At 44.0% G+C, this 11144-nt stretch overlaps 1 protein-coding gene across 1 annotated transcript; it reads left to right on the top strand.

The window, feature by feature from the left end:
* The first annotated feature begins 442 nt into the window (after positions 1-442).
* On the top strand, positions 443-10406 carry NPTX1 (neuronal pentraxin 1). Its single transcript, XM_081181180.1, has 5 exons — positions 443-995; positions 1377-1584; positions 2612-2856; positions 3960-4139; positions 6413-10406. Exons 1-5 carry the CDS (start codon positions 483-485, stop codon positions 6632-6634), a joined length of 1368 nt encoding a protein of 455 aa, XP_081037306.1. The 5' UTR covers positions 443-482; the 3' UTR covers positions 6635-10406.
* The last annotated feature ends 738 nt before the right edge of the window (positions 10407-11144 follow it).

Below are 11144 nucleotides of genomic sequence, written 5' to 3'. Positions count from 1 at the left end.
GTTTTGCTCCAGCGCGGCGCGAGCTACCGCAGACATGACCTTGCGCACCCCTTCCTGCACTTCAGCACCCTGAAGGCACACGCCGCGCTTCTTCTCAGCCTCGCTGCCAGCCGGGCCGAGGAGCGCTGCCTCTCTCTGCGCCGCACACGTGCAAGCGAGCCTTACGCAGCGGCCACAGCGAAGGCTCTTCTTTCCCTGTACTCCCTGGGCGCCCCCGCCCACCGCGGGCTCTCCCAGTCCACCGTTCCATTCGCGACGCGAAGCGGAGGCGGCAGAGGCAATTCCCGGGCCCCCTCGGTCAATTCCACCGGGACCCCTCGCCTTCCACTTTCGGCTGCCCGGAACAGGGGAACAGGGCGCTCGCAAGGCAATTAAACAGGGATTCCACCCCATTGTGACGTCAGCGGGCTCGTAGCCCCTCCCGCGCGCTATAAAAGCAGCCCGCGTACCGCAGTCGGCTCAGCAGTTCGGCGGACAGTTCCATGGTGCTGAAAGTAACTCCAGCGTTCCGGGGCGCCGCGTCTGTTGGGAACTTTGCCCCGGCCATGTTCGCAGGGGTGCGGTGCAGCCTCGTGTTGGCCTCGTTCTTCTTTTTGAGAGGATGCGCCCAGAATTTCGGGCAGACCCGGTTTATCTGCACCTCGGTGCCGTTGGATACGGACATGTGCACTTCTTCTATGCAGAGCGGCGGCAGCACGGAAGACCTGAAGACCACCGTGCTACAACTGCGGGAAACGGTGCTTCAGCAAAAGGAGACCATCATGAACCAAAAGGAAACCATCAGGGAACTAACCACGAAGCTGGGCAGGTGTGAGAGCCAGAGCTCGCTGGACACGGTCCCCAGTGAATCCAAAACGGGAGGGAGCTCCAACAGGAAGCAGACCGGCTCTTCGAAAAACACCATGGGGGATCTGTCCCGGACTCCGGCTGCCGAGACCTTGACCCAACTTGGGCAAACTTTGCAGTCGCTTAAAACAAGACTAGAAACCTTGGAGGTACAACTTTCTCCTTTCTGTTTTTCCTTAGAACTAGAAAAGGAGACACGTCAGACGTGGCTTTGGGATGACCGGCCCCTGCCGTCTTCGGTGTTGATTTAATGCTGCACCCTTTGCCCTGTTCCCGAGGTAAAATGTCTGCAGCAAAATGTGAAGTATTCTCTGCCACTCCCCCCCCCCCCACTCTCATACAGTAGGGTTCTGTGGCAATTTGGGTGCTTCCCTTTGATAAATCGGTGCTCCTTTGTTTGGAAAGCTGCCCGTGAGTTTAGCTGCCAGGGTAGCAAACATCAGGATGAGTCTGTAGTAAATAATGCTGTGGTGTTAATTTGGTTTGCAACAATCCACTTACTCTCTTTGCTTCTCCCCCACCCCGTGCAGCAATTCAGTAGGATGAATTCTTCCAGCCAGACCAATTCCCTGAAGGAGATACTCCAGAATAACATCGATGACTTAGAGAAGCAAGTCCTGTCCCGAATTAACAGCCTGGAAGAAGGCAAGTACAACCCCAAGAACGAGACTGAAGAAAGAGGAAAAATAGAAAGCACTTTAACTTCCCTTCACCAAAGGATCAGTGACCTAGAGAAAGGTAAAAAGAAGCTGAGAAAAGCTTAGATTTAAATGATCAGCATTTTGTTCCATTACACATTTGGAGGCAGCCTGAGAAAAACAGCTCACCTTCGCCCCCCCCCTTACAAAGCAGTTCTCCCCCCCTTCTGTTTAAAAGAGATGAAGAAATTATTACTTTTCATTTAAATTATGAGCAAATGCAACTCTGATCCTCCCTGGAATTCATGGACAAAAGTGAGTGTGTCTCTGTGATTGTGTATTTATGTGTAATGGGAAAGGACAGTAAATAGGTAATATCTCGTTCTTCCAAAGTGATATTGGTAAAGTAGGAAAGAACTACCTAATCTATATTAGCAAAGTATCTTTGACTCGGCACACCTATGTAGAAAAAATGCACCTTCAATTTGCTAATATAATTCATTCGTCTATATGCAATGGGGTCTACCCTCTAAGTGACCTAGGACAAGCTGTTTAACATTTTCTCCCTCCTCTAAGCAATTTGTGCATCTTAAACTTCAACAGAACCAGTTGTTGTGTCCAGTCAAATACTCTGCTCCTTTCCTTTTTTGGTGTTCATTAGCGCTTTTTAGCTTTGTGGTAAAAAATAAATAAGGGGGGGGGAGAGGAAAGGAGAGAAAAGACCCTATTCCCCAAGCGCTGTCCATGTGACTAGGATTAGAGTGCCGAAATGTGCTGGAGGGATTTAAACAGTGCCATCTTAAGGCTCATTATATAATGAAGAGAGAGAGACAGGCAGATAGACAGACAGACAGACAGACAGACAGACAGACAGACAATTCTATGCAAAATTCCACTGAAGGAGACTCAAGACCTTCCTGTACATTTTAGAATTACATCTATGCTATTATTCAAATAGGAGCACCCTATTTCACGTGCAATCCTATTGAACAGCACAATCCTATGCATGTCTACTCAGAAGTAAGCCCCACTGAGTTCAATGGAACTTACTCCCAGGTAAGTGTATATGATTGCAGCCTCAGTACCCTTCAAGACCTCTGACAAACACCCTCTCTATCTTCCCTCAGGCCAGAAAGACAATCGGCCAACAGATAAGTTTCAGCTGACTTTCCCCTTGAGAACCAACTATATGTATGCCAAGGTGAAGAAAAGCCTGCCAGAGATGTACGCCTTTACTATTTGCATGTGGATAAAATCGAATGCCTCCCCAGGTGTGGGCACACCCTTCTCTTATGCAGTACCTGGGCAAGCCAATGAGCTAGTGCTTATTGAGTGGGGCAATAATCCCATGGAGATCCTTATCAATGATAAGGTAAGTGACCAGTATTCTAATCCTTTAATTGCCATGGCATGATTTTAAGGGTAAGGAGGGGAGAAATGTATTAATTAATAAAACAAGTGGCAACAAAACCAGCATTTAACATAATGGCTAAATAATGAAAACTCTGCCGCCTTTCTGCAAACACCTTGTGGCATCTTTTGCACATGGTGAGTATGTATTTGCAAACCACTGGTGCTGGTCGATACTGCAGCCAGCAGTATTGGAATTCAGCAGCTTTGCTTTCAAAGTGAAAACAAAGGAAGTGAGTTAAAGCCCCCCCAGGCTCCAACCCCCTTTTCTGGAGCAACTTAAATAAAGACACCCAGGGATATCTGAAAAAAAGAAAAAAGAAATGGAGGAGCTTATATTTAGCTTGCCCTCCAGAGAAATAAGTGATTTTTTTTAGAAGCCCCAGTTCCCCAATCCCTTCTCCAAAATTTAAGGTCATTATATAGCACTGTGTATGTTACCAGGCAGACATTCAATATTTTTCTTCTTGTGGCCCAAAATGAAATACAAATGCCATTAAAGAACAACCTTTATATATGCACAGTATTATTATAATTATTAGTTAAAAACCCTAGCTTGTGTGACAGCACCTCCACATTTTGACAAGTGTGATCGTTCCTTTTGTGTTACATTTTTTTCAATGGGCATGCCATCCCAAGATATATTCCAGCACAAAGAGGTATCCTTCTTGTGGTTTTCAGGGAAAAAGAAAATGAAGAACCCAACAAAAATGCCCTAGTGTTTACCAAAATGTAAAATAACAGAGATGTCATTTTAGAATCCTACTAATTCAAGTTAGGGTCAGAAAACCTGATCCTGTGTCCTTGAAGTTAAAATAAGCATTGTCATTATCTCCACTTACTGGAGTTTTAAGAATCTAGAATGCTTGCCACCCCATCAAATCTTCATCTCTCTATCAATGGGAACCAGAAGGTTCTGTGGTTCATGTGAAAATCGAATGTATTACATAACAGGGCAGGTTCGGGAAGACCACCAGCTTGGTGAAGTCTCTAGTACTGTACAGTTCATGCTTTTGTTGTTATAGGGCATGCCTGACTGCAGCAATCTCCCTCTTCTCTCACCAGGTAGCAAAGCTTCCTTTTGTCATTAACGATGGGAAATGGCACCATATCTGCATCACATGGACAACCCGGGATGGTGTCTGGGAAGCTTATCAAGATGGCACACAACGAGGCAATGGGGAAAACCTGGCCCCTTATCATCCTATCAAGCCACAAGGGGTCCTTGTTTTGGGACAGGAACAGGTAAGGTAGCATGGTGGCAGCGGAGGAGGAAGGGGTGGCCACTGGAATTTATCCATGGTCTGTACAAGGTTTGCAGCAATTTGACTAGAAAGACTGGTAGAGAAGGTGCTTAAGCATTATAGTTAAAACCTGCAGATTGTGCAGCTCTGGATTAAGTGTAGTAGACCTAGATATTCCTCTGAACACAGGAAGCTGCCAGAGTCAGACCATTGGGTCCACCTGGCTCATGATTTTCAGCACTGGCTGGAAACTGCTCTGCAGGGTTTTGAGCAGGGATCTCTCCCAGCCATACTAGGAAATGCTGGGGACTGCAGCTTCACATGCTACATAGTAGAATCCGCCTTGTATTCCAGATGCCTGTTCAGCAGGTCTCATCATGCATATGCCAGGGTCTCCAGTGCCAATGTAGCATGGTTATGTCAACCTGCCATACTGGCGTTCCATACCTTCTGAACCTACAGCATAAGGTTTACTGCAGCGATAGTTTCATAGGTTGCCTGTCAGAGTCAGCATTTAGTACATTTGTTAGATGAATGCAAAGTGGTTCCGCCACGGGCAGTACAGGAAATTTGCCTCTTAAAAACAACAACTGTGGCAAAATTTGATGAAGTTTTTTAGGCATCGGATAAGAACAGAAGGAGATTAAAGAGAGGGAGGGAGGAGACCAAATGGTATGGGGGTGGTGGTGAGAGAGTTCTAAAATGAGTAGGAGACACAGAAAATCACCAATCTGTTCCCTTTAGTCATGCACATTAAAGAACAATTGAACCATGGGTAGCCAACATGGTGTCCCCACACATATTGCTGGATTTCAGTGCCCATAATCCCTGACCATTGGTCATGCTGGCTGGAGCTGATGGGAATTGGAGTTTAGCAACATTTGGAGTGCACCACATTAGCTACCCCATGAACTACACACGTTTGCATACACAACCACTCATAATTTTAAAGGAATGGGGATTGACGTTCCCATGGAACAAGTGGGATCTTCAGGGCACATAATAATTTTGACAGTGGTAGAGACAACAGTGCTGCCTAACATCTACACCTGCACATGGATACACACACACACACACACACACGAATTATAATTCAAATTTTACAGGGTGATATGCAAGTCCTGGAAAGGGTCCTGTCCTCGTTGCTTCTATGTCTAAAGCTAACCAACTATTTCACACTGAATTACACACCACAGGGCATCTAAATTTCCTTCCTGCGTTTCTCATAAAAACAAGCAGTTATTTTCCCCATCACTTATCGCACAAGTGACATAGATCAACTCTGCCTGCCAGTTACACAACATGCTCACTCAGATACATTGCCATAGTCAGAAAGCGAAAGTCATGGTATCCAATTATTCTGGTGCAGGCTTTCAGTTTTTTAAAAAATATTTTCACATCCAAAAAAGTCTCAAGATGGAGGATCATAGCAAATCACCACGGCCCATTTCTTTAAATGCCACTTGTCTTCTTCCTCTCTCAAAACAACATGCGAGGCCTTCGTTTACATGTGCATACAAATTTACATTAAAAAATAAATAAATCTGTACTGCCATTCAAAATTCTCAGAGTGCCTTATACCACAGAATGAAAGGAGAATAGAAACACTGCAAAATTTAACACTACTAATTAGAGACAGAGTTATCCAGTACTGTAAACAGCATGGGAAAAATAGAAGGTCTTTTCCTAGCACCTAGAAGATAGCAGAGCAGGCTGCAGGCAAGTCTCCTCAGGGAACAACTTCCATCTCCACCCTTCTCCTTTCCAGACATACTGGCACTGCTGGAACCAGGGGCCTAAGTTTCTATTTTTGGAAGTTCCATCCATGGAAGATGCACTTAAAAGGTTGCACGTCGCATCCTCCTTATTGAACTTCTCTGTTGCAGTTTATTCCTGCTGACCTTTGCATGCTGCCACGAAAGCTTTCTGGCTCATTTCAAGTGTTTACTCTGTCAAGACTGTAGGATTCCCAGTGTTGACTTACCTCTTGGGTCTTCTTTTTTTTAATATAAAATTTTTACAATGTGCATGCCATCTTAATATATATTCCAGCACAAAGAGTTATCCTTCTTGGGGTTTTCAGGGAAAAAGAAAATGAAGAACCCAACAAAAATGCCCTAGAGTTTTCCAAAATGTAAAATAACAGAGATGCCATTTTAGAATCCTACTAATTCAAGTTAGGGTCAGAAAACTAACTTTTAGATAAGGATATATATTGCATATTTCCAGGGTGAGATGTTTTCAAATCTTTTATCTTCAATTTCTCTCTTCAAGGACACACTTGGAGGTGGATTTGATGCCACCCAGGCATTTGTGGGAGAACTAGCCCACTTCAACATCTGGGATCGGAAGCTCACCCCAGGGGAGATCTACAACCTGGCCACGTGCAGCACCAAAGCCCTGTCTGGTAGTGTCATAGCCTGGTCCGAGACCAACATTGATATTTATGGTGGAGCCACCAAATGGACATTTGAAGCCTGCCGTCAGATCAACTAAAAAATGCTGCTCTTCCCCGCCCTTCCCATTCCAAATCCATTTAACCCTTGGTTAACAGACATTGTCCTCACCCAGGAATGAATTATGGACAAATCTATTTCCTTTCTCTCTTCTGTCTTTCTTTTAAAAATTATCTTCTTTATTTGTTCTAAAGAATCAATCATTTTTTTTTTTTTAAATCTAGGAGACTTGGAGTTTTTCAGTCAACTCTAAGGCAACCTGGGACTTTGCAACCTTACAATTTTGAAGAGAGGGTTCATTGTCCCCCCCCCACCCCACCCCACCCTCTCTCACTCTTTTGTCCCTTTCTCCTTTGGATCGAGACTTTATTATCTTTTTTCCATTTTGCTTTATGAAGTCTCGTCATGAATGGTCTGATTTTTCTGGCTTGCCAACTTTGTTTCAATGCCTGAGTGCCTTTGGGCTGGTGCGACTCTTTCAGCACATTTGTCTTCATTTGCATATACTTTTTAAAGGATATCTCTATATTCCTACTCTACTCTATGTCTTTTAAGCAGCCAGTCACCTGTGGGCAGATATTTATTTTTTATTACGAATTATTCTCTGAGTGATAGGAGGATAAACGCTTTTTGAGAGACGCATGATGGTGGCTTGACTAGGAGATTTGAGGGGTGGGGGGGTAGGACTGTTCTCTGAAATTCTTCAGGTCTCTCGTTGCTCCCCCACCAATTGTGTAAACCTCTGGCTATGGCCGGAGCAAACAGAGCCATCTTTGCCCCCCAAGGGTACATGTGAGACTCAGGAGCATTGCCAGCTCAAGGATCCAAGACGACTTGTCCAGATCCTTGGTCTTTTGTAGGAGCAGCTGGCTCCTACCTATTTTAATGGAGCTGCAGAGCAGCTCCCTTCCCTTGTCTGCCTTCATTTTGCTGTACAGCCTAAAGGATCTGCCTCTGTTAGCCATCACAAAGCCTATGCGTAGTCCAGAAAACCTTCCTTCCACAGGCATTGATTACTGCTTCTCCCAAAACTCTGTGACCCAAAGATGGCAGAAAATCACCCGGTCCATCCCCTTACCTCTCCCTTCCTGGTTCCACAGCAGGCTCCTACTTGCCTTCCCCTCCAAAGGTAATGCACCCTGGGCCTTTCCCAAGAATACTTGGCTTGAAGATGGGACTATTTTCTTATGACTTTATGAGGCATTCCCAAACCCTTACCAATGCTCCTTTACTCTCACTAAGAGCCATAAACCTGAAGGGCTGGGGTAGGGGGGAGTTTTAGTGGTAGTCGGATGCAAAGCATGTGGTTGCAGTCCGATTTCCATGGCCATACCGCTGAGCTGAGATTTTTGCCTTTTAAATACAAATTGGGTTCACTGCAGGTGGCAGGATGTATAGCGCAAGGAGCCTTGCCTGCCCTGTGCTTATTGGACCCAATGAGATTTGAGGTATACTTCACTTTCATAAAGGTTCATAGCTCTTCCTTTGTGAAAGGAATAAGGAACTGCTTGAGAGAGGTTTTAAGCCAATGTGTCAAGAAACTGAATAAAGTGCAAATCCTGGTTTTGCTCCAAAGCCCCAGGGAATTAAGAAGAGGCTGTGACCTCTCCATGCATCTGTTTTGCCCAATAACCAGAAAAAGAGCCTGCACTATGTTTTGTTTTGTTTTTTTAAAAAAAGAACAGCACAAGGGATACCTAACAGACTGTATGTGGAGCCTTCAGATAAACCTCTGCAAAAAGGCAAAATGTGCGTTTCTTATCGTGCTATAGACGGAGCTGTTTGCATCCTGAAGGGCACCAACTATTTTAGGAGGCTGGGAAGGTGTAGCAGTTGGCCTTTCTTGCAAGGATTGTGTTTTGGTTAGATAAGAGTGCCTATTTTACCACCTTTAGTGACAATGGGTTGCATAGTGCTCTTTATAGATTCCGTCCTAGTTTATGGTACCCTTAGATTTCCTGCAGGCTTATAGGGAAGGCAAGGGGTGTACTGTCGTTTCTTGCATGTTTTCAGTAGGTGCCTCAATCGTGTTTTACCTGGTCTAATGCTTGCCTGCTTGCATGGGCTAATACAGAGCTGTGGGGGGTTTGCTGAGTGATAGTTCATGCTTTAAAAACAATTCAAAAACTAAAGTCATCCAAGCACGATAGTATAGGTCAGGCATGGCTGGAAAAAGGTGGCTAATGATACAGCATTCTTCCCCATGATAAACAGCACTACACATTTTTGTATTAAAAAAGAGAAGAGCCACCAGTTAAAATATTGGTAACTTTAAAAGAAATCAATCCATGGGAACTGCTCCACTCAGCTTTGTCTTTTCCTATAAGTCCTGGAGAAGCCAGAGCTCTTAATCCAGTAGTTGTGCTGTCCTAAAAAAGCAGCTATAGGAGCTGTTCTTTAAGCATTTCTGCGGTGCAACGTACACTGTGCTGCTGAATCAGTCCTGTTGATGTTTACCAACCTGGATGTACTTGGAGCTGTCCCTTCAGCACCACCATGGGTGGGTATTTTCCATGCCAGACTCCCTGGGAGCTGTCCGTTCAGCACCAAGGCTTCTCTAGCGAGCACAGAATAAATAGCTGATCCAGCCAAACTCAAGCCTACTGCTTAATACGATTGATGTCCCCTCTTGCACTGAATAATACATGCCTCTCTCAGGTAATGCCCTTTTATAAAAACATACAAGTAAAGAGCACTGCACAGGCAGTGCATGTGTTTGCCTAAAGACTGTCTGACAGTTCCCAAAGGCCTCCTTCTAAAGGAGGTGTTTTCACTGGCCATTTACACAGGTGTAGTTCCACTGACGAATATAAGGTCACACCAGTTTAGGTAATCAGCGAAGCATTCTCCGGCAAGTGTTCCTAAACATGGGTAACTTAGAAGTCCTATTCACTTCCCTAGGACTTAACTTACAATCAGTGTATAGAAATCACAGCTCAAATGTGATATTAGTTGAATCAGCATTTTCTCTCCCTTGAAGGGTTAGCTACTCTTTGAAATGTCAAGCCTTTCTGCTTTTGTAAAACAAAATACACACAAATTATTTCTCTTGTTGTAAAAGGAGTTTACTACCAAGAAAGGTATTTTTATTAGAAAAGAATATATGTAGAAAAACAGGTATTCCCTGAAAAAAATACTTTTGAGCTACAGATGAAGGATAAAAGGATGATAAAGCTTATTTTGAGATAAATAATATTTTATATGGTTTCTTTTTTTAAGAAAAAGAATTTCTGGTTTGTACTAATAGTCTGCAGCCATCACCCCTTTAAATGACCTCGCCCTCTCTCATCCTGGTCAAGGAGTTTTTCTTGGCTGTGAGTGAAAAGGGAGGCGTGAAGGATAGAATTTTTGAGGCTCACTGAGCCATTTTGACCAACCCTAAAGCTGTGGCAAATGATTATGCAGCATGGATGGGCATGTAATAAGCAGTTCAAGGTCGATGTTGCACTATTGAAAGGTTGCTGCTCATCAGATATTGAAGTGGGTCATGTGACCACCCTATGAAATCACAATGCTAAAGCACTAGGAGAGGGGGTTGGAAATCTATCTAAACATAATCAACACAAACCCAGCCTAGTTATCTTACTTTTAAATCTTGGCTCAGGGCAGCATATTTTAAGCAGTGCTCTTTAAAAGCAAAACCAACCAATCCCAACAAAATTCTACCTTGTAAGATCGATCTGCTAACGACCCTTATTGGAAACCTTCTTGTAACTAATAATGAATGTTAAGTGTAAACTGATGAAGGGGGAAAAAACATGTCAAGGTAAATAAATCCAGTCCAAATTGCGCAGGATTTGCCAAAATAAAAAGGGTGATAGTGATAAAATTGTATATACTGTACAGTGTGAAAGAGGATAAATGTTTCTTGAGTTGTCATTCTGTTAACCAAAGCTGTATATTTTTCCTATTTCTTGCTATCAGTCTTTACTGGGTTTTGAATGAGTTGATGTTATATCTTACATCCACAGTCCACATCAGCAATTCTTAAAATGCACTGTTTCTACTGGTTCTTCATGCTGTTTTTTTTTTTCCTTTCCTTTTTTCATTTTATTGCTTAAACTACATGAATTGTTGAATTTATTTTTACACAATAAAGAGTGATGAAAGACAACACAGCTGCAGTCATTTCCCCCACCAAACTTTCCTCTCCCAGAAAGGACCCCAGTACAGCCAGGAACTCCCAAAGTCAGCTCCACTTGGGAAGAAGCATGTCTTGTGCTGCTGAGTCGGCAGCAGCAGAGATCTCACACCTGCAGCACAGATTGTGGCCTGCTGCCATGGTTCTGCAAAACCAGTCCTGAAAACAACTGCATATGCTCTCTAGCCAAGTGAACCAGCTGACCATTGCCTGTGGTAATCTCCCTTTTCCTGCCAGTTCTTCTGTCTAAACAATTAGGGTTGCCAGCTTTTGCTGCTTTGGGATGCCCAGTTTTGCTTTCATCTCTATCCAGCTGATCTCCTGCACATACCTCTTACTTGTTTTTTTCCTGGCCCAACCCTATATTGGGATAAGAGGACTGAGCAACATATCTTCTCATCCCCTGTCT

Source organism: Podarcis bocagei, assembly GCF_964188305.1.
Source record: "Podarcis bocagei genome assembly, chromosome: 2".
NCBI lineage: Eukaryota > Metazoa > Chordata > Lepidosauria > Squamata > Lacertidae > Podarcis > Podarcis bocagei.
This window is presented reverse-complemented; position numbering and strand designations above follow the sequence as displayed.